Consider the following 25,046-nt stretch of genomic DNA (forward strand, 5'->3'; position numbering starts at 1 on the left):
TTGCTTTGTTGTTGTTACTTTCTCCCAGCTAACAATGATCTATTCTACAAGTTCCTTGTGCTTCATTCACTTTGTTCTATTTTTACACCTTACTCTTCCTGATCTATGTATCTCCCTCTCCCCTGACATCAGACTGAAGAAGGGTCTCGACCCGAAACGTCACCCATTCCTTCTCTCCAGAGATGCTGTCTGTCCTGCTGAGTTACTCCAACACTTTGTGTCTATCTTCGGTTTAAACCAGCACCTGCAGTTCCTTCCTACACAAAGCAGATTTGAAGATTAAATTAAGTTAAAGAGTGAAGGCAACGGAAGAGTTGGAGAATTTTGCGAGGACAGAAGTACGCTTTCTCTTCTGAAATGGAAAGGTTTTGGGTCTTGAATTGGGCACCAGACAGAAGTATGAGATTGCATGCAGTCTTTATCAGCCAGGTCAACGTTTGGGGAGAAAGATGAAATAATTGGCAGGGAAGTAGTTCAGAACTAACTTGGCTTTGCACTGACAAGTTCAAATCCTGTTTAGGGTTGGTTGCACATTGGACATGGCCAATGTAGGAATTGAAGATGATGAGCATGAACCTGTTCTCTTTTTGTTTGGTCATTATCAATTCAGAAACGAACCCTTTGGTGCGATTGATCATGTTTAATTGATATAAATGCTGGTGTAAATCTCCATGAACACTCATTGACGTATTTTTGAAGTGAGTTGGGGGTGTTTGTGGCGTAGATGTCATTATATTTTAACTTTGCAGTGCTCGCATTTCAACTAGTTTGATATAGTAGGATCTAAATTTTTAAGTAAATTAATGTTTTAAACAAAATTGTTAATGTAAAAAGGCAGTAAGTGTCTTGATTGTACATTGGTCACATTAATTGCTGTAGCCAAGGTGGGCAATGCTGGTACTTAAATCAAAACTTGTGACTTGTATGGCTTGGACTGGCATGATAGCCACTGGCATTCTCCGATTTGTGTGATAGGCGACTTACATAAACTCACACTTACGTAAGCAATTCTGTACTCAGTCCCTCGTGCAATCAAGTCAGTTTGCAATTTCCACAACACTGTACAATCACTCAAGTTTACATCGGAAACAAGCTGGCAGTGCTTACCCAGAAGGCCGCGTGCTGCAGAAAGTGCCCTGGAGGCAGCAGGACGCTGCGGATGAGTTATTTCGGGCAGGGGATGGGGATGGTTATTCCAACTTGTGTAACATCGGACGGAGTTGCATAAAGGTTCATGGAAAGTAACCGTTACATAGGTCGGGGAGCCTGTACTTGCAGTAACTGATCAAAATGATCATTCTCCTGTAAAACAGACTGTTCTGCACAAGAAAGGGTATTGTATTAGAGTAGAGTCTCAAGGAACTGCAGAAGCTGTAATCTTGAGCAAAACGCAAAGTGCTGGAGTAACTCAGTAGTTCAGGCAGCACCTGTGGAGGGAATAGATAGGCAGTGTTTCAGGTCAGGACCCTTCTGAGTATGCACTTAAAAATCTTTGTTGTGCAGACAGGAACAATCTGACTTTTAAATTTGCTTAGTTCCGTTAAATTTATTGACGTAGGCACTTTGGCAAAAAAAATAGGTAAATTTGCATCTCCCATTTCCAGTATTATAAACATAGTTGTTTACTTTTGAGCCGTAGCAATAATTTACATGCAGATTGCCTCACTTTAAAACGAAATTATTAGTTTATGAAAATAATTAATATAAAGATTTTGCAACATGCTTCTCGTTCATTCTTTCCTGTGCTGTACTGTTCTATGTTCTATGTATTAAAGAAAGATGTTTTCAAACTAATCATGTATATTGTCCTTGGTACTGACATTAATTTGTCTTCTCTTGCCTAAGATGATCATAATTCCGCAATGTGGATGAACAAACCCCGCCCCTAATAGTACTTTCAACACTAATGCTACCAAATACCAGCAAGAGCCCAATTCCTTATTTTATAAATTAATACATTTTATAAATTTGTTAATGCTTGCTTATTCTGAGGCTCAGTTCATTTCGATAATTGAACTATTTCACCTATTAAATCTTAACTCTAATCACTTGATAATTGTACAAATGAGTTTCCATGATGTTGTCATAATCTATGTTAACATTTCTTCAAAGAAATGCATTTACTTTTTAACAAAGTAGGACTTGGTTAGGAAAAAAACTGCAAATGCTGGTTTAAATCGAAGGTAAATCAGTATGACTTGATTTCTTTTTGCATGTTACAGACCTATTAAAATGATTGGTTCACAATGGTTTTAGTTATCTACACATCTGATCTATTGAACTATATTTGCTCTTTATGTCCAAGTTGCTCTCTATTATCCTGGCACACAAGTTACACATTTATCTTTCTTCACTAAAAATAAACATTTTGAAGAATTCCTACCTCTAATCATGTCGATTGGTTTTGAAGTGATTTATGAACTTTATGATACATCTATGAAACTCCATTAACTAATTCTTGGCGTGCTTTTGTAAGATCTTGTTTTTGTCTTGTGCATAAATGTTATATTTCATGTATTTCCTCCGTTGATTTTAAATGCACAATATTAATGTAAAACCCATGCTAAATTGCTTTATCTTTAGTGGATGGATTTTATTATTCCCTGCAATTCACCATGCATGCCTTCCAATCTATTCCAGTTAATCTTTAATTATACCAGAGGAGTATGTTGCCATTTCTTTTTTATCTAGAGATCATGAAATGGTAAATAGTTTATGGTTGTTCAGGGAATAACATTGCTGGCATTTAATTTCCTAGGTGGCTGAGACTACAAGATTTGTTTAATTAGTCCATTCAAATTCTGTTAAATTTTAAAATAAAATTTCACCATTTGATGAAATATATACATAAAATGTAATTAAATCAGAAACCTTTTATTCATTTTGAAATTTCGGTTGATGTCATACTGGACCGAATGATTTGTATTATTCTGGTGCTGAGTACATTAGCTCTTCTAATGTAAAAGCTAATCACTATAACTTTTTTAAATCTCGTATTCCCAGTGTTGACATCCTGTTTGTATAGCTATTGACTATCCTTGATTTTAATTAGTAGCTAGTCTATTTGATATCAATTCGTCTAGTGTTACTGTAAATGGAATCCAAAGATCATCTGTCTGATTATGGGTATACAATTCTGTAGGTGCAGTGAAATCTAAGTCTTAAATCTGAAGCTGCAGAGTGCTCAGGATGCGAAGGTATATTCAGGTACCAAGAGCTGAACCTGAACAAGTCTACAGGTTTAACACTGGGTGGGAACCAAGACCCTTGCTGTCCTGTGGTAAGTTAGAATAAAGTATATTATCTGTTTTATTTTTTGTCTGGAAGAATGTAATGTATTTTCTTGGAGTTAAGTTTATTGTCCTCCGTTTTCAATGATCAATAACTTCTAGATTAGTTTATAACATTTTATAGACTTTCTTATGATGCAGGAAAGAAATATTCAGTGTACTATGGACTGCAGTGTGTTGCTCTTCAAGTTCAGAAACTCCAGAGAAACTACAAAAGTTATTTTGTTCCTCAAAAATTTACTGATGTATTACCAAATGTTTAGAGAGTCCAACGCAGACCTAGATAACTTTTAGTAGATGCCCTATTTTGTATTGTAAAACAGATAGTTCTGTATTTAATGTTTACATAGTATTTGCAGCGGAAACAATTCATCTGTTCCACACTGATGCGTGCCCCATATGAACCTCCTCGTACCTTTTCAATTAATCAAACACCTACACTATTTGTCGTAACTGCCCATGGTTATGAGTCCAAATAATTGGGTAAAGATGCTTTTCTTGAATTCCCATTACTTGGTGAGTATATTTATGGCTCCTCATCCTGACCTCCTCTGCAGGAAAATAACTTTAATTTTGCATGTCTCTTTACCAAATTATTAGACTTTTGTCAAGCCATTCGTATTCCCAGTGTTGACATCCTGTTTGTATAGCTATTGACCATCCTTCTCTTTGGAGATGAGAGAGCTCAGTGAATTTGACAGGATAAATATTGTATTTCTAGTGTCATTGTACTATTCCACCTCCAACATTTCACAGAGTTGACTACAATACTGTAAGTGGTAGCATTCCCAAAGTTCTACATGTTCAACATTTGTTCATTTCAATGAACCTAACTGCTTTGTTTTCTATGGCCTACATGTCCTGCATTGTTCATTTAATTGATTTCTTTACCTTTTGATCCCACTTGGTGACATAATTTGCTTGTAGTTTCCTTATTCTTTCTGAAAACATGTGTATCAGCGTGTAACTTTCTGTACCGGAGGCAGGGCTGTGGAATCGATACCCAAAACACCCGACTCCGACTTCTTGATTTCTTGTGTATCCAACTCCGACTCCAGCAGCACCAAAATTGCTCGGACTCTGACTCCACGACTCCGACTCCACAGCCCTGACTGGAGGTCTTATAATAATTGCATATCCACATTACAAATGTTTAGATGTGTTATATTTTGTTGAAAACTTCTATATTTTGTGCGATTGGCAGATTTTTCAAAATATACCTTCAATCCAATCCAAGTAAATTTATGTAAATTGTGAAGAGCAGTGATCTCAGCACTGGTTCAGGTGGGACACCCTTTCTCATTTTGTACTCTTCTGAGTAACAGCATTTAATACTTTTCTGCTTTGTAGCCGAGTGTCTATCTATTCTGCTTTTAGTCCTGACTCTAGTCTGTAGCCGTGAGACAATAGACAATAGACAATAGGTGCAGGAGTAGGCCATTCAGCCCTTCGAGCCAGCACCGCCATTCAATGCGATCATGGCTGATCACTCTCAATCAGTACCCCGTTCCTGCCTTCTCCCCATACCCCCTCACTCCGCTATCCTTAAGAGCTCTATCCAGCTCTCTCTTGAAAGCATCCAACGAACTGGTCTCTACTGCCTTCTGAGGCAGAGAATTCCACACCTTCACCACTCTCTGACTGAAAAAGTTCTTCCTCATCTCCGTTCTAAATGGCCTACCCCTTATTCTTAAACTGTGGCCCCTTGTTCTGGACTCCCCCAACATTGGGAACATGTTTCCTACCTCTAATGTATCCAATCCCCTAATTATCTTATATGTTTCATAAGATCCCCCCTCATCCTTCTAAATTCCAGTGTATACAAGCCTAATTGCTCCAGCCTTTCAACATACGACAGTTCCGCCATTCCGGGAATCAACCTAGTGAACCTACGCTGCACGCCCTCAATAGCAACGACATAGGTTATCTTTTAGTGCATGGTGATCCAAAGATATTGCTTTACTAGGTTAACCTAATCTATTGCACCTTTTCTATTAAAATTTGTAACCAGTACTCTGTTATTTCAGTTTGAAATATTTTTGCTCAATTTTGTAAGTACATCTCTTCCCTTTTCCATCTTTCCAACTTGGTATTAGTATTTTTTCATTCTCTTTTGTCTATGCATTAGTAGCATGAGTAGATTTTTTTAAAAATCGTTGGCTTCAGTTTTATTCTTAATTTTGTTTATCTGTGGCATGTCCTTCCTGGTTGGTTTGCTCTCGATTTTTAGTCCAATATATTTTCCTTGGAAGCACTTGGTCATTATTGTATGTCTCAATTACTTATTCAGTAATTGTAATTAATTTATTAGCCAAGTATGTAAACATACAAGGAATTTGATTTGCCAACAGTCATACAAAAAAGCAACGATACATAACCACATTAAAAATTAAACATGGACTTCTGACAGTAATATTTTGTTTTCAACTAGTTTTATTCTTATCGGGTAGGTATTGTACTTAATTACCAGTGATTAAAGGCCAGATGCTGTTCATTATTCAAATATATGCTATGTCTGTTATTCTTGAAATGTTGTTAATTACTATATACAAATGTATGTTGAATACATTTTGTACTGACCACAAGTGCAATGTGTCATTTACCACAGTTCATATTATTTTGGGGATATTCTTTTGCACTCAATTTTATTTCTAGATAAACCAGTGCATCAGTTTACCTCCTTAGAATTTGCCAAATATAAATCTATTTACAATTGTTTGGGTGCGCTATTACTCCAGTTCTATTAAACTGATTTTTATGTTTTAACATTATCTGAATGTTATCAAGGCAACATTTGCTTCCTCCCATTTTGCTCAGTCAGTTGGAACATTTCATTTTCACCTAGCTCAGACTTTTTTTTGTCCTGCTGATTGGATCTCTTGGTGCAGAAAAAGTATTCTTGGCAGTATTTCTCTCTATTCTCCATTATTTTTCAATCCAGTGTCATGTTGTGATGAATGTAGAAAGGCCAGAAGGAGATGAAAGGAATTGTGTCAGACACTTGCGATACATGAGAGTTGTGAAAGTTGATATTCTACCTCTCAGTTGATATTCTACCTCCCATTTTAGTGCAATGTTTGAAAATCTTCACTGTAAAAGTGGGGGAACCAGGATACGAATATAAATGGAAAATGTTCTTTCAGATCGTGAATGATCTAAACTCCATTTGCTGCATTTTTTTTTCTCTTTTCTTCAAAACCCTTAATTCGCGGATGGTCTGAAAATTGGCCTCCAAAGCAAGTATGAAAACGAGCACTAAAACAGTACTTGTCTCACCAAAGAGCTGCTCAGATGTAGCAAAGCTTCCTAATTCTTGTAATCAATTCCCTTTACGACAATGACATACTCCATTTGTCTTCCTAATTCTTTATTGAACCTACACGCCAATTCCACAAATTTCTCTTTTGTGATTCTCCTAGAATATATCCATTAATTATATTGCAATTAGATGAATCGCAAAGCACACGATTCGACTCCAGAGCTTTTCAATTTTTCATTGCTCGCTTACCCTTTTTTATATCAAATGTTAAGCTTGAGACTAGCATTATTATTAGCGCAACTGAATTTAATGTCAATATCGAACCAGAATTTCAACTGAGCACCCTTGCTGCAGCAACGACAAAAACTATGATTTCATGTCATTGTGCAGTTGAAAACTTAAGTTCCCCAACAATGTTTTGGACTTTGCCAATTGGCATCACCAACATAGCTTGTAGCTTTTTATGTGATCATTGCTGACCTTAAAAAAAATTTAAAGATTTTTTTAAAATCCAACACATTTTACTGATGTGTACTTCTGAGAGTCATGCGTATTATTTTTCAAGATAATATTTAAGGTTTTTATTGCAATTATGGTATGTTGAGACATGAAAATAATAAGTTATATTTTCCATCCTGTTTTCTGCTCTGATTCTGATTAATTATAAACACCTGAATATAAAATATAATTATATTACTTTTTATGATATCAGGATCATCTCTTGTCTACCTGCACATAATCCATATCCCTCCATTCCCTGCATATCCATATCCGATAGATCATGAAGTGCTTTGAGAGGCTGGTCCTCTCACACATCAAATCCAGCATCCCTGACTCACTGGACCCACATCAATTTGCATACAGGGCAAATAGATCCACAGAGGACGCCATCTCTCTGGCTCTTCACACTGTCCTGACTCACCTAGAGAGACAGGGCACGTACGTGAGGATGCTATTCATAGACTATAGCTCTGCCTTCAACACGGTCATCCCCACCAAGCTCATCACCAAACTCCACCAGCTAGGCCTCAGCTCGTCATTATGTGACTGGATCCTGGACTTCTTGCTGGAACGACCGCAGGCAGTGAGAATGGGCCCGCACCTGTCCTCCACTATCACCCTGAGTACCGGCACACCACAGGGCTGTGTTCTGAGCCCCATGCTCTACTCCCTCTTCACACACGACTGTGTTCCTGCATTCGACACCAACACCATTGTCAAGTTTGCAGACGACACAACGGTGATCGAGCTTATCACCAACGGGGATGAAACAAACTATAGAGCGGAGGTGCAGAACTTGGCGGACTGGTGCTCGGAGAACAACCTGTCCCTAAATACCACCAAGACCAAGGAGCTGATCATCAACTTCCGTAGGTCACATAACGGGGAATATGCCCCGATCTCTATCAACGGGGACAGTGTGGAGAGAGTGTCCAGCTTCAAGTTTCTGGGCACTCACATTTCGGAGGACCTAACATGGTCCAATAACACTGCTGCGCTGGTCAAGAAGGCACAACAAAGACTGTTCTACCTAAGAACACTGAAAAAGTCTGGTCTACCCCAACAGCTGCTGACGACCTTCTACCACTGCACCATAGAGAGCATCCTAACGCATGGCATCCCTGTGTGGTACCTCAGCTGCACGGAGGCAGAAAGGAAAGCTGTACAGCGGGTAGTCCATAGAGCTCAGAGGGCCATCGGAACACAGCTACCAGACTTGGAGGGCATCTACAACACACGATGCCTCAGAAAAGCCACCAGCATCCACAAAGACTCTTCACACCCCTGCAACAGTCTATTCGAACTCCTTCCATCGGGCAGACAATACAAGGCCTTCTACGCCCGCACCTCCAGACTCAGGAACAGCTTCATCCCCAGGGCCATAGCTGCTATGAACCGGTCCTGCTGAGCCGGATGGCCACAACGCATAGATCAACTTGGACTTTACCCTGTCTAAAAACTGTTACAATTGTTTCGTTTCGTTGGGTTGCTGTTAATTACTTAAATTATTGCATCGTATGGGAGGCGCATTCCCAATCTCGTTGTACCCCTGGGTACAATGACAATAAAGATATATTGTATTGTATTGTATTGTATTGTAATCCAAAATTTAAATGGCGCTATCATTTCTGCCACATCCACCACCCCACACAACGTGTTTCAGGCACTCACCACCCTCTGTGTAGTAAAAAGAATTGCTCTGTACATCTCTAAAACTTTGCCCCTCCCACCTTAAAGCCATGCCGTCAAATATTTGATCTTTCCATCCCTGAAAAAAGATTCTGACTGTCTACCCTACCTATGCCTCTCATAATTTGATATACTTCTATCAGGTTACCCTGCAATACCTGGCATTCCTGAGAAAACCATCCAAGTCTGTCCATCCTTTTACTGTAGCTAATACCCCTTAATCCAGGCATCATGCTGGTAAACCTCCTCTGCACCCTTTCCAAAGACTCCACATCGCCCTGTAATCGGTTGACCGCAACTGCACGCAGTACTAAAAATGTGGCCTAACCAAAGACCTATAAAGCTGCAGCGTGACCTGTTATAGCTCTAGCTTGTGAATTGTTCGTAATAGTTCCCCTGTCAGCCCACATGCAAATCCACGCAAGGCTGCTGTGATCGCTTCCTCTAGCTAATTCCTATCCTATTCTTTCTTCTATCTCTTCTGCTTGAATTTTGTCCATGTTTTTTCACCACTGCTGTTGCAGCTCTACTGCTATTGGAGATCCTTCCCCAACTAGTTGGTTTAAAGCCTGATTTTTGTTTGTCTGCAGGAATATGTGGCTGCTGTGGTGCATTGCGCCCAAGATACAAACGCCTAGTGGATAACATTTTCCCAGAAGATCCAAAAGTAAGTGACAATTTTTAGTTGCTGATTTTTTTTTTTTAACCAAAAATGTTGAACCTATTGTTTTAGTGGAGCTTTAACTGCCAAACTATCCAAAACAAAAATACTGTCATTTACCAAATTAACCAAACCATGCTCAACTAGAACCAATTGGTTAGCGTAATTAGTATTCTCCAAAAAAAGTTGGCATCTCATTAATTATTTTAATAATAATTCAGCAGCCCAATATGATTTAACCACAGCACAGTAGATTATTGCCTATTCATTGTTTTCATGGTATTCCAGAGTGAAACATTAATCAACAAGGTTTTATAACTTTTGGGGGATTTAAGCAGTTGGAGTTAACTTTGCCATCATTTGTAAGAATATACCTTCATTCCTGCAAGGTTAGTGAGACATTGCAATAGATGAAAAATAAATAAGATCTGTTAATATATAGAAGATAGACACAAAATGCTTGAGTAACTCAGCAGGCCAGGCCGCATTTATGGAGAAAAGGAATAGGTGACGTTTTGGGTCGGAACCCTCTTCAGGGTTTGTGAATACATATACTGTATAATAATAACCTTCATTGTACTTGGCAAAATGTTTGAAATAGTTATTTGCCCCGGTGGCTTTGTCCTATATTACATCACGATTGATATCAATTCTAGTTAATTATTTTAATACAAAAATAATACTGTCCATCTTTTGCTTCTGGGTGACTCGATCATTAGATGCAAGTTGAAAGCTGTTACCTGCAGAAATCTTGTTTATTACTTTAATTAACTGGTTATTGCCAGATGAGTTGTCTTGTAATTTGAATATTCGCTCGTTCCCAGCATGAGATTTACATTGTCACACTTTTTTTCCAGGGAGGATTACTAACAATATTAATGCACATTCTCAGGAGTAAAGAAGTTGTTTAAAAATAAATCAAAACACATCCATCTAAAAACAGTGAATAATAATTGGGCCATTTTAATGGATTTGTTTGCTATGATTCAAGATTTTAAGAGAGACTTTGCAAATATGTTTCTAGATGTTCAGTTTCACTGGGATTAATGAAAAGTTGTACCAGACTTGAATTTCTGTATCTCTCATAAAAGCACTAATTGCTTCAAAAATTACCTTAGTTACACGTTGAGTTGTAAGAGGTAGAATGCATGGTTTGCTTTTCATTTTCAGGACATCCAATTCAAGTTGCTCCAGTAAATGTGTTACTTTTGATTATCAGACTGCTGATAATTATTTATTCATTTATCTTAAATAACTTGTAGTATTTATTCTGTTGGAGGATCTTAGATAAGAAATATTAGATAAGAAAGCAAACTCAATGCTAGCATTTATTTCAAGGGAGCTTGTACACAAAAACAGGAATGTAATGCTGAGGCTCTATAAGGCGCTGGTAAGGCCACATTTGGAATATTGTGAGCAGTTTTGGGCACAAGGCTGTGGAGGGTAAGTCAGTGGATATTTTTAAGGCAGGGATAGATAGATTCTTCATTAGTACAGGTGTCAGAAGTTATGGGGAGAAGGCAGGAGAATGGGGTTAGGGGGGAGAGGTAGATTAGCCACGATTGAATGGCGCTGTAGACTTGATGGGCCAAATGGCCGAATTCTACTATCACTTACGACTTTATTTTTTTCTTCATCTCTGCAGAATGGTGTCCAATCATCTGAGTATTTCTAATACCTGTTTTTAATATAGATTTCCAGCACGTGTAATTTTTCTTTATTTTTTACAGACTATATACATGTTTCACTTAAAACTACTCTGCATTAGAAGTACTTTTGAGTTGGAAAACTTTAATACCAACACAGTCAATTGCAGGCTAAATACAAGTCTTTTGTGTATAAACCAGTATCTGCAGTTCTTTGTTTCTTCCTTCTTTCGTCTTTCCTTCTTGGAAGATAGACTAAGTACATTTTTGTTTCATTGTCTGGAAGAATTGTTTGGCTTAGATTCATATTTACAATCATATTGAGTATATTTTCTAAGCCTGCATCTCTTCCTGAAAAATGATCCACAGCATTGTGTTAAAATAGCATCGTACTGTGTGGTAATCCATCAGGAGATGACATTTTCTGCATGCTAGAAAATCAATCTGTGTTGTGTTCAGGGAATGCGCATACCCGAGTTTAGATTTATCATTGAGGAAATTTTTGCCTCAAAATGCACAATGCTGATAATTATGTTTAGGCACATCACCAATTCCACACTTCAATTTAAAAAAAATTTAACCACAAAATCATAAATGGAGGAACACCTCAAGATGTAAATTCAGCACTGGGAGAGGCATTTTGGTCAAAATGAAGGAGATAAATTATTTAACTTAATGCATTAAGGTATGTACACTGTAAATTGATGGATTGTAATCATGTATTATCTTTCTGCTGACTGGTTAGCACGCAACAAAAGCTTTTCACTGTACCTCGGTACACGTGACAATAAACTAAACTGAAAACTGAAACATGTGAGAAGTGCAAGTTATAGTGTAACCATTTCACGCCTGAATGCATCTGAACAACAATGAGATTACACCATTAAACCATTAAAATTCTTCACTCAGTTGAGCACAGTTTCATATTTTAGATTTCTGCATACTTGGGAAATGGGCTGTGAGGTTTTCGACACACTTGGAAGCTTGACAGAGTGAAAAGGATTGAAACTAGGCTTTTGGCAGTATTCCAGCATTTGGCTATCCTCATTTAATAACCCTTCAGATATTTTAATGAAACTTCTAATCAAGAGCCAAATCTAACAGAATTTTGATCAGACTGGAATAGAATGATGGAGAATGGACTGGTAGTGGCTAACTCAAATATTGGGATAATCACTTGATGTGTACTCAGCATTAATGAGGGGGAAATTAAAGAAAGATACTAAACATTGCTGCTATATCAGTTGCCTATTCTATAATGGAGATTCATGTTTTGTTCTTCAAAGCATTCAGTTACCACTGCGAGTGTTACTCTTGTCTTTTCCACATTACTGACTTGCAGCAATAAACTATAATAATTGTTGCCTTATTACAATAAGAGCAATTGTAAACAGACTAAGATTGGAAGTTAGGATGGTGTATCAGTGTTAATCTTAGATGGTATTATCGTGGTTAAAAACTGGTACATCTTTGAAATGGTCTGCCACTTGAGCTGATGTCAGTCAAATCTATGCAAATAACTAATAAAATTGACCCATTGCAATATTTGATTCAATTTCTATGCAGTCACTATTGCCACTTTAGACATAAAGCAAGTGGATAGCACATCTGTTGGACCATACAAACTATGGACTGTTGTTTATGAACCCATCCATTTGGCGTTCTTCGCTACGTATCTTGTAATCAGACTATTGTAATCCTACCTGACTGACCTCCTCCACAGGCACACTCCCACTTGCACCCCTGCTGCTGCCAATCTCCTGTCCCCCCCCATCCGGACCAAACTCAGATCCTGGGGGGACAGGGCTTTCTCCATTGCTGCTCCCACCCTCTGGAACTCACTACCCCAAACCGTCAGAGACTCCTCCTCACTCACCACATTCAAAACATCACTGAAGTCTCACCTCTTCAGCACTGCCTTCAACCACTGAAGGTCACCTCACCCTCTGCCTCCTTTCTCTGTTCGTTTACGTATTTATCTATTTATTCACTTCTCTATGTTCTAGAAATCCCTGTAAAGCGTCTTTGAGTGTTTGAAAAGCGCTATATAAATGTAATGCATTATTATTATTATTATTATTTCTACCACTTATGAATGTGCTACAGATCCAGACGTATAATGTCACCTAGTGGCCAAAGTGTTCAAAACAGCTAAACAGTACCCATTCCGAGATGGATTCTTGGAGAAGAAAATTACTGCTGATGCCATGAACATGAAGTCTGAAATTTATAGATGGAGCTTTATTAAATATTGTTATTACATGAACTGTAGGATGCAGTTACCTTCATTTGACAATGATGACTGCTTTAAACCATAAGTCACCTGGAGAGTCTTTGCAGATTTATTAGTACAAGGGGATGCCTTTGCTTGATCAATGGAGGGCAAAGCTCTTGAATTTTCTGAATTCTGGAATTGGAATTCTTGAATTTCTGAATGGAATTTCTGAATTCTTGCTTTTACAAAATGATATGGATTTGTTCATTGTAATATGCAACATCAATGCATTGAGGGTTTGGCTTAAGTATGTTGATCAAGTAGAGTGGAGTTTATTTTTGGGAATGTTGGCTGGAAATGTCAATTCTCAGAGGTGTTATGATCCTTACAGAAGGATTCTTTGCCTCAAGTAATTATAAGGTATAGGAGAAAAGCAAAGCATTACAGCAAATTAGCCTGAAGTGTAGAAGAAAAAAAAACTTCTAACTTTCTCCATACTTTCTTATTAGGATGGTCTTGTAAAGGCTGACATGGAGAAGTTGACATTCTATGCAGTTTCAGCACCAGATAAACTGGATCGGATAGGAAAGTACCTTGCAGAAAGGCTCAGTCGGGATGTTATCAGGCATAGATACGGGTAAGTGATTAAAATTTGTGTGGTCATTTATTTTAATAGACTATCTATATACTAAAACTCTCCTTTGTTTGTTTGTTCCTGAACTACAGCCAAAACGGTACACGATAGCACAACAATTTTAGGCCCACGTTACTCACTGTCGTCCCTTTGGTGCTAATGGGAGAAGTTTCGTTGAAATCGGTGTTATATTTTTTAAGTTATTCACATTTTAAAGTTAAAATCTATCTCCTAGGGAGGGAGGAGGGAGAATAAGGGGGTTGAGGGGGATGGAGTGGGGGGAGGGGGGAGGGGAGGGGGGAGGAGAGGGGAAGGTGAGGGTGAGGGGAGGGTGGAGGGGGCGGGCGGGGTGGAGGGGGAGGGAGGAGGGGAGGGGGGGGAAAGGGTGCTGCACCAATGCAGGAGAGGTTTGGGCCCAACAGGTCCACTTGGTCTAGTTTCTTTTAAAAAGTGACTCAAGTGTAATCAGACCTATGTACATTGTTCTGGTGATTTTTCTTTTAAACCAAATGCAATAGGAGCTTTTTGAATTTGTGTCACATCACGTCTTGGGTTTATTTAAATAGAAAGGAAATGAGTGACCATCAAACAGACTAAGAATAGCAAGCAAGGAGTCCAGGAATCCACCAAGTTAATCTTGTACATAACCAGAGGACGTAGGTTTAAGATTGGGGGGGGGGGGTACATTTAATAGGAACCTGAGGGACAACTTTTTTTTTACACAAAGTGTGGAAGGTATGCGGAACAAGTTGTCGTAGGAGTTAGTTGAGGTAGGAGCTATTACAATCTTTATAAAATATCTGGACAGGTACATGGATAAGATAGGTTGAGACGGATATGGGCCTAATGTAGGCAGGTGAGACTAGTGTGCATGGGGCATGTTGGGCGGAAGGGCCTGTTTCCATGCTGTATGACTGACTCTAATTCTCTGACTCTAGCAAGATTGGGACCACTATGCTGACAAGGTAGTTTGTTGGTCCTTTTGGGGAAAATTTAAACAAGCTTGGCAGGGAAATTAAACCTTGAGTATTGTCAGAATAGAGAGAAGAAAAGGTAGAAATTTGGAACAGGAAATGCAGTAAGCTAAATAAATAAGTGACAGCAACACAAGCAATTGGCAAATGTGGTCAAAATCTGGAACCATATTTTGGCCACATTCAAAGGTGCTATTTCCAAATACACACTGCACCTGCATCAAAGTGAATGATTTAATAGTGCAAAGAGTCAGAAATGGGTAAAAAGTAATTGCCTGCCAGGTAGATACCTGTAGCTGGAAGTAAAGACTCTCGAGTATTCAATGTTTAAGAAAGACAGGTAAAATAAAAACCTGGGGTTGTTTTGTTTAAATAAAGATAGCATAGGTACAGAATTAAAGGAGATCTTGGTTTGGCAGATCACTATATAGATATAGAATGAATTTGTGTGGATTAAAACAGCAGTAGCAGGTAGAAAATATTGGTGGCAATGTCTAAAGATCACCAGTTTACTAGATGCGGTGCAAATGAGGAAATTAGAGGTGTATGTAATGTGAATAGCACAGTTGTTTCTTCTGAGCATGGACAGGCCAAATCAAATTAATATTGACAGTATTGAGGATGAGTATGTGGATTGTGCATGTGATTGTGTATGAGATGAATATCTAGGTTGTTGAGGAACCAACAAGGAGACAGACTGTTTGGGATCCATTACTCTGCACAAGAATGATTTGACTAATTAATAATCTTGTTTATAAAGCAACCCTAAGGAAAGATTGGCAATAGTATGGCCCACACCTGTCCTCTGCTATCACCCTGAGTACTGGCACACCACAGGGCTGTGTTTTGAGCCCCATGCTCTACTCCCTCTTCACACATGACTGTGTTCCTGCATTCGACACCAACACCATTGTCAAGTTTGCAGACGACACAACGGTGATCGGGCTGATCACCAACAGTGATGAAACACACTACAGAGCGGAGGCGCAGAACCTGGCGGACTGGTGCTCAGATAACAACTTGTCCCTAAACACCTCCAAAACCAAGGAGCTGATCATCAACTTCCGAAGGTCACATAATGGGGAATACGCTCCAATCTTTATCAACGGGGACAGTGTGGAGAGAATATCCGGCTTCAAGTTTCTGGGCACTCACATTTCGGAGGATCTCACATGGTCCACTAACCGCTGCGCTGGTCAAGAAGGCACAACAAAGACTGTTCTACCTGAGAACACTGAAAAAGTCTGGTCTACCCCAACAGCTGCTGACAACCTTCTACCGCTGCACCATAGAGAGCATGCTAACGCATGGCATCCCTGTGTGGTATCTCAGCTGCACGGAGGCAGAGAGGAGAGCTCTTCAGCGGGTAGTCTACACTCAGAAGATTATCGGGATACAGCTACCAGCCTTGGAGGGCATCAACAATACACGATGCCTCAGGAAAGCCACCAGCATTCATAAAGACTCCTCACACCCCTGCAATAGTCTGTTCGAACTTCTACCATCTGGCAGACGCTACAAGGCCTTCTTCGCCCACACCTTCGCCCACACCTCCAGACTCAGGAACAGCTTCATCCCCAGGGCCATGGCTGCTCTGAACCGATCTTGCTGAGTCGGATGGTCACATCGCTCACCCGGCACAGACCTATTTTAACTGTTTTAACTGTTTCTAATTTTGTTTCTCTGGGTTGTCTAAATTTCTGTTGATTAGCTAATTAATTTATTGCATCGTATGGAAGTCGCATTAACAATCTCGTTGTACCCCTGCACAATGACAATAAAGATATGTTGTATATATGATATGATATATATGATATGATATGATATTGTATTGTATTTGACCTTGCGTTTAAATGAGGTAATTTAATCTAAGCAAGTGAAACAATGATAGTTTAAGAACAGTTAGTTGGCTGTGCTCCAATCTGCTTCAAAGATTGCAAGTCTGTAGCAGAAGCAAAACAGGGTAAAGAAGCAAAACAGGGTTTCATAAGATCATCAGTGATCGGAGCAGAATTAGGCCATTCGGCCCACCAAGTCTACTCCGCCATTCAATCATGGCTGATCTATCTCCTAACCCCATTCTTAGATTTAGAGATACAGCGCAGAAACAGGCCCTTCGGCCCACCGAGTCTGCGCCACCCAGCGATCCCCGCACATTAACACTATCCTACACCCACTAGGGACAATTTTCACATTTTTTACCCAGTCAATTAACCTCCATACCTGTACTACTTCTTTGGAGTGTAGGAGGAAACCGATGATCTCGGAGAAAACCCACGCAGGTCACGGGGAGAACGTACAAACTCCGTACAGACGGCGCCCATAGTCAGGATCGAACCTGAGTCTCCGGCGCTGCATTCACTGTAAGGCAGCAACTCTACCGCTGCGCCACCATGCTGCCCTTACTCTGCCTTTTCCCCATAACCTCTGCCTTTTCCCCATAACCTCTGACACCCGTACACACTTGCATTCACACTTTGCAACACACATTTGCAACATACTTGCATTCCTTTAAGGCATATAAACAAGGAGATAAGTGGTTCAACTATAGATTACAGGGGAAATTAAAGGGAATGGTTTATAAAATTGCCAGAAAAAGCAGCAAGCTTGAGGATTGGGAGTGTTGTGGAATTTTTCAAGATTGCCTAATAAATTAATTTTGTTTAAGAAAAAAGATAATGGAATGAGTAAATCAAAATAAAACATTCAAAATATACCTAGAACCTTTGAACATATGTAAAGAGGAAAAGGCTAGCATGGACAGATGCAGGTCCTTTACAGAGATTGGAGAATTTACAGTGCACTCCATAATGTTTGGGACGGACGCATCATTTATTTATCTCCACAATTTGTGTACTCCACAAGTTGAGATTTGAAATAGAAAAAAAATCACATGTGGTTAAAATGCACATTGTCAGATTTTAATAAAGGCCATTTTTCTACATTTTGGTTTCACCATGTAGAAATTACAGCAGTGTTTATACATAGTCCCCCCATTTCAGGGCACCATAACGTTTGAGACACAGCAATGCCATATAAATGAAAGTAGTCATGTTTAGTATTTTGTTGCATATCCTGTGCGTGCAATGACTGCTTGAAGTCTACGATTCAGATCGGGTCGGGTGATTGATTTGGCCATTCAAGAATTGACCATTTTTTCGTTTTAAAAACTCCTTTGTTGCTTTAGCAGTATGTTTGGGACCATTGTCTTGCTGTAGAATGAACCGCCGGCCAATGTTTTGAGGCATTTATTTGAACTTGAGCAGATAGGATGTGTCTATACACTTCAGAATACATTATGCTATTACCATCAGCAGTTGTATCATCAATGAAGATAAGTGAGCCAATACCTTCAGCAGCCATACATGCCCAGGCCATAACACCCCCACCACTGTGTTTCACAGATGAGGTGGTATGCTTTGGATCTTGGGCAGTTCCTTCTCTCCTCCATACTTTGCTCTTGTCATCACTCTGATCTAAGTTAGTCTTCGCCTCATCTGTCCACAGGACCTTTTTCCAGAACTGTGGTTGCTGTTTTAAGTACTTCTTGGCAAACTGTAACCTGGCCATCCTATTTTTGTGGCTAACCAGTGGTTTGCATCTTGTAGTGTAGCCTCTGTATTTCTGTTCATGAAGTCTTCCAAATCCACACCTGACTCCTGAAGAGTGTTTCTGATCTGTCGGATAGGTGTTTGGGGATTTTTCTTTGTTATAGAGAGAATTCTTCTGTCATCAGCTGTGGAGGTCTTCCTTGGCCTGCCAGTTCCTTTATGATTAGTAAGCTCACCAGTGCTCTCTTTCTTCTTAATGATGTTCCAAACAGTTGATTTTGTTAAGCCTAAGGTTTGGCTGATGTCTCTAACAGTTTTATTCTTGTTTCTCAGTCTCGTAATGGCTTCTTTGACTTTCATTGGCACAACTTTGGTTCTCATGTTGATAAACAACAATAAAAGTTTCCAAAGCTGATGGAAAGACTGGAGGGAAGATTAGGTGCTGAGAGCTCTCTTATACCTGCATTAAGGAGGCAATTAACGCACCTGAGCAATTACAAACACCTGTGAAGCCTTGTGTCGCAAACATTATTTTGCCCTGAAATGGGGGACTATGTATAAACACATGTAATTTCTACATGGTGAAACCAAAATGTATAAAAATGGTCTTCATTAAAATCTGACAATGTGCACATGTGATATTTTTTCTATTACAAATCTCAAATTGTGGAGTATAGAGGCAAATAAATATTTGATAGTTCTTTTTCCCAAACATTATGGAGGGCACTGGACAAGGATATAGCATATGGCCATAACGAATGTAAGCAAAAATGCTTTTGCTCCTATATTCAAAAACTGATTGTTGATATATTCCTCGGTATATCACGATTTGCCTGCCCACCCTTCAGCTACTGGTTTCAATAATCATCTTGGTTCATGTACTTTTGGAACATGGCAGAAATTTATCCTTCGCTGCTTATGACAAACATGCAGTTTAATAACATTCATACATTGTATTCCAATTCTGGCATTTGCTTCCCTTGAAGCTGATTTTTTGCTTCTATTCACGTTCACTCCATTTTCATAAGTTCGAAGAGCAGAATTGAGTCATTCGGCCCTTCAAGCCTACTCCACCATTCAATCATGGCTGATCTATATTTCCCTCTCAACTCCATTCTCCTGCCTTCTTCCCATAACCACGGGCACCCTTACTTCAAGAATCTTGTCAATCGCCATCGTAAAAATATCCATTGTCGGCCTCCAGAGCCATCTGTGGCACTAAATTCCACAGATTCACCATTCTCTGGCTAATGAAATTCCTCCTCATCATCTTTCTAAAGGAATATCCTTTTATTCTGAGGCTACGATCACTGGTCCTAGACTCTCCCATGGTGGAAACATTCATTCCGCAATCACTATCCAGGACTTCCATTATTCGTGGAATAGTTCATTCATATTTTCTTGCTGCTTCGTCGCTTTAATCGTTTAATCCACCATCCCCAAGCCTTTTTACTTATCCTTTTCAAATGCCTCTACTTGAACTGATATATTTCAAGCATTTTATAATCCTGATCAAAAGCATTCAAAGTAACACTACATCCTCCACAGTTGCTGCCAGAACTGAATATTTCTAGTATATTTTCTTTGTATTATGTATGTTTCTCCAATGCATTGAAAAATAAACCCAATATAAAATATTGATGGAATAAATGAATTTTAAGATTTACTTTGTTTGTTTTCACAAACAGTCTTTTTATTTCGGCATTTTTGTTTTCCACTCTTTCCATGGCTTAAATCTTAGATATTTAGAACAGTACAGATTATGTGGAAACGATGGAGTGAAAATGGGGAGAAAAGTGATTTGTTTTGCATTACATTTGATCATTTTTGTTTCGTGTACAGGTATGTTTTTACTGCGATGGAGGCATTGGACCAGCTGTTGATGGCTTGTCATTCCCAGAGCATTAATCTGTTTGTTGAGAGCTTTCTTCAAATGGTAGCCAAACTACTCGAATCGGGAGAACCTGAGCTACAAATCCTTGGATCCAATTCGGTATGTGGGATGACCAGGCTTGTTCATTTAAATTGGATAGATTCCATGCATTTTGGGTCATTTTCTGCTATCATCTGACAAATGTGTTGCCAATGCTGTTCAGGATGATGTGGAAGCCAGAATTTTAAAATGTGTGCAGATTTTCTTGGTGCTTGTGCAATATGTCACTTTCTCTGTATTTGTGAAGCATATGCAAAATAGATTTTTTTTTTTTAAATGGAGCAGGAATAAGCCCTTTTGAGCTGGCAATGCCATTAATTATTCAGTACCCAGTTCTAGCTTTCTCCTCAAATTCCTTGGCACCTCTAGTCTTAACAAAAATATCTATGTCCTTGAATATATTTAATGAGTTGTTTTCAGTTGCTTTCAGTAATAGAAAATTCCATAGGCTCACCTCTATCAGAGAAAGAAAATTAGTCTTAGCCTTAAATAGCATATCATAATATTTGTACTGTGACCCCTGATGTTAGTCTCTCAAACATTGGGATTATGCATCTAACCAGTCCAGTTCTCTCAGAATTTTGTAGCTTCAATGAGAGATCCTCTCAAATTTCTGGAATCTATTTGCTGTAAATCAAATAGATCTAATCTCTCCATACATCAGTCTTGCACTCCAAGGGATCTGGCACGTTCAGTCTTCGCTGAGTTTCCTTCAAAATAAGAACATTCTTCCTCAGGGAAACCATATCTACCACCTCACTTGTACAAATGGGGCACAGTGTCTTTGCTCCTCTCCTCTAAGCCTCTTGCTATGAAGACCTGCATACAATTTGCTTTTTAAATCCCCTGCTGCATTTGTTTGCTTTGAGTGACTGGAATGCGCAAGGACACCCAGGTCTCACCCCACTAAGTTTATTCGCATTGCCCTTCATCCACCATGTACCTTAACTGTCCAAATCGACGAGAAGCATGCTTCTTGAGGTTCAATCAGACGTATGTTGTTCCTAGACTTGGCAATGCATCATGTTATTATATGAGTTGCTGCCTTACAGCGCCAAAGTCCCGGGTTCGATCATATCTACGGGTACTTGTCTGTGCAGAGTTTGTATGTTCTCCCCGTGACCTGCGTGGATTTTCTCCAGAATCTCCCCAGAATCTCCAATCTCCTCCTGTACTCCAAAGACGTGCAGGTTTGCAGGTTAATTCGCTTGGTAAAATTGTTAATTGTCCCTACTGTGTGTAGGATAGCGTAAGTGTATGGGGATTGCTGCTCAGCGCAGACTCAGTAGGCCGAAGGACCTGTTTCCGCGCTGCATCTCTAAACTAAACTAGTCACTGCCTGCCATAGTCATACAGCGTGGAAACAGGCCCTTTTGGCTCAACTTGCCCAACCGGCCAACATGTCCCAGCTGCACTAGTCGCATCTGCCTGCATTTGGCCCATATCCCTCCAAACCTGTCCTATCCATGTCCCTGAATAACTGCATCATAAGTGTGGTGAAAGTTTCTGTCTCAACTACCTCCTCTGGCAGCTCATTCCATGCACTCACCACCCTTTGTATGAAAAGGTTACCCCCGCAGATTCCGATTAAAGCGTTTAATGTCCTCTGGTCCTTGATGGGGAGCTCAGAAGTGTGAGGTTGAAGATATCCTTGAATAAAGTTAATCTGCATAGGTATTTAGTCCTTGACCAGATATAACGTCTGGACCAGGTGCTTTTTGTGGATGTTATAGTGCATGAGTCACATAAAAGCTTGCAGAAAGGTCCAACAAGTAGTTTAAAAAGGCAAATAAAAATTTGGCCTTCTTGCCAGGGGTTCGAATAGTGAGGGTTTGTGGCAATTGTACAGGGTAGTGGTGATGTCTCACCTGGAATACTGCATACACTTTTGGTCTGCCTGCTGAATAAAGATGTAGTCAAGAGAGTCTAAATAGTTTGATCCTGTATTCCTTGAAGTTTAGGAAAATAAGAAGTGACCTTATTCAAATACGCATGATCCTGTGAGGGCTTGATGGGGTCGATGTTGGGATGTTTTCACTGGTGGGAGAGTCTCGAACAGCATAACTACAAAGTATTGGGCCGTTCCTTTATAATTGAGAAATGCAGACATTTCTTTTCGCAGCGGGTGGTGAATCTCTGGTGGAAGCTGAAGCATTAGAAATAATTTGAAGTGGAGGTGGATAAATATTTGATAGATTACAGAATGGAGGCATAAGGAGAAATGGCACAGCGTGGATCCAGCCATGATCATATGAAATGGTGGCACAGGCTTGAAGTGCCCGATGGTCTACTCCTGTTTTCTTGTGTAAATAGTGGGATACTGCAGGGGTTATTACTTGGCCTCAGCTATTGAATATCAATGATTTGGATCAGGGGTAGAATATGGATCACGTTCAAAGAGCCAAATGACCTATTATTTTCTTTGCTTCGAACTTCCCCTTGTGAAGGCTAATTAACTTTACGAATTAAATTGACCATTACTCTCCCAAAGTAGTTCACTTCTGACCATTCAGCGAATACTCTGATCCATCTATCTTAGACAGAGTAGGTAACCTTGCACTTATCCCCACCCACCTCCATCAGCCAGAGCTCTACCCAGTCATTTAATCCCAATATCCCATTGCCACTTACAATTTCCATCCACATGACTTTGCCATCTAACTTGGTATTGTCAGTAGATTTAATTATAAGGCTCCATGTACTTTTTTCAAAGCCAATTATAAATAATAGTGAAGAACAAATGCTTTACTGTAGTTTCCTAGGAGATGTCATTAATCACATCCCACTAGTACATGTACCTCTTGTCCTTTCCTACCTCCTAACCAAATCTCATATTTTCTCTTGTTTGCATTAGCTTTAATATTTGTCTCTTTCTATTTCTATAAAAGCACATATTATTTTATATAAAACATCAGGAGAACGATATTTCAGTAAAATTGGAAAATGGCAAGTTATGCATATTTTCAGTAGAGTAATATTTTGGGCAGATTAAGTAGTAACTAGCTGTACATTCAAATAATTAGAAGATAGACACCAAATGCTGAAGTAACTCAGCAAGACATGGCAGAATCTCTGGGGAGAAGGAATAGACATATTTTAAATGACCTCCCTTAACCGTTCAGTCAACTAGAAAAGTAAATTAAGTATTTAAACTAACCGCACTGATCTTGCAGCGGGAGTGCTTGGATTACTGCGCGCACAAAATCCATGTGTATTGAACTATAATTGTCAATCCCAGCCATTAGGACTGCCATTTAACACTCTGGTGTATTGAACATCCTTTGAAAATATTATAAAACTGCCAGAAACGACCAACTTGTCCCATCTGCTTGCATTTAACCCATATCCCTCTAAACGTCCTATCCACGTACCTGTCTTAATACTTGTTCAACGGTACAAAGTATCCGCCACAACTACTTCCTCCGGCAGCTCGTCCAATTCACCTTTGTGTGAAAATGTTACCCCTCGGGTTCCTATTAAATCTTAACACTCCCCCTAGCCTTAAACACCTTGACACTGGAAATATGTAAGAAGGAACTGCAGATGCTGGTTTAAACCAAAAACAGCATAAAAAGCTGAAGTAGCTGCAGCCGGCAGCATCTCTGGAGAGAAGGAATGGGTGACGTTTCAGGTCGAGACCCTTCTCCAGACTTGGGTCTGAATACAGAAAAAAATAGGTGCAGGAATAGGCCATTCAATATGATCATAGCTGATCATCCAAAATCAGTACCCTGTTCTGGCTTTTTCCCCATATCCCTTGATTCCATTAGCCCTATATCCAACTGTCTCTTGAATACATCCAGTGAATTGGCCTCCACTGCCTTCTGTGGCAGAGAATTCCACAGATTCACAACTCTCTGGGTGAAAAAGTTTTTCCTCACCTCAGTCCTAAATGGCCTACCCCTTATTCTTAAACTGTGACCCCCTGGTTCTGGACTCCCCCGACATCGGTAACATTTTTCCTGTATCTACCCTGTCCAATCCTCTAAGAATTTTATATGTACATATACAAGGGAATCGCATTCCTAAAATATTTTCGTTTCCAGCCACATGAGTTTCGGTCAGCAAGAGCAGACACTTTAGAAATGGGATGCAGAATGATACCGTGGGATTTCCTGGCATATCTTCGGATCAGTCTGGAGCCTGAGCCATTACATATATCATAAAGGAATTTCAACTAAAAGCACAGCAATCTTGAACCTCTTATCTCTAGTGATTCTTGATGTTTTCATAGATGTATAAAAAGCCATATGCATTATTCAGAACACTAATTGTTTACAAGATCAATTTGTAATTATCACTGACACATTGACTAAATCTCTCAATCTTATTTTTTGAAAATCTGATAATTATAGTGCATTTAAACATTGATCAGGGAAAGTCAGCATGGTTTCGTACGTGTCTGCCATGTCATGGCGTGTTTGTCATGTCTCTCAAATCTTTTTTTTGATGATGTGACCAAAAAGGTTGGTCAAGGCAGAGCTCAAGACGTATATGGATTTCAATAAGGTTCCACATGGTGGTCTGCTCGGGAAGGTCCATGAGATCCAAGGAGAGGTAGCTGAATGGATAGAAAATTGGTTTCATGGAAGGAATGGGAGGGTGATGGTGGAAGTTGGTTTTCCGACTGGAGGCCAGTGACTAGTGGTGTGCCTCAGGGTTTGGTGCTGAGCCTGTTACTGTTTGTCATCTA

The 25,046-nt window shown here is 39.5% G+C and overlaps 1 protein-coding gene across 3 annotated transcripts in view; it reads left to right on the forward strand.

Moving 5' to 3' along the window:
* Window positions 1-25,046, forward strand: part of efr3a (EFR3 homolog A (S. cerevisiae)) — a 97,775-nt gene that overhangs the window by 15,030 nt on the left and 57,699 nt on the right. For 2 of the 3 annotated variants that reach the window (XM_078397323.1, XM_078397325.1), the window contains exons 3-6: window positions 3,143-3,280; window positions 9,330-9,406; window positions 13,771-13,898; window positions 20,263-20,413. In XM_078397323.1, the coding sequence (XP_078253449.1) occupies window positions 3,190-3,280; window positions 9,330-9,406; window positions 13,771-13,898; window positions 20,263-20,413 (447 nt within the window). In that variant the 5' untranslated portion in view covers window positions 3,143-3,189. The remainder of the gene's footprint in view (window positions 1-3,142; window positions 3,281-9,329; window positions 9,407-13,770; window positions 13,899-20,262; window positions 20,414-25,046) is intronic. The other variant, XM_078397326.1, reaches the window with a different exon arrangement.

Source organism: Rhinoraja longicauda, chromosome 4 (assembly GCF_053455715.1).
Source record: "Rhinoraja longicauda isolate Sanriku21f chromosome 4, sRhiLon1.1, whole genome shotgun sequence".
Lineage (NCBI taxonomy): Eukaryota > Metazoa > Chordata > Chondrichthyes > Rajiformes > Arhynchobatidae > Rhinoraja > Rhinoraja longicauda.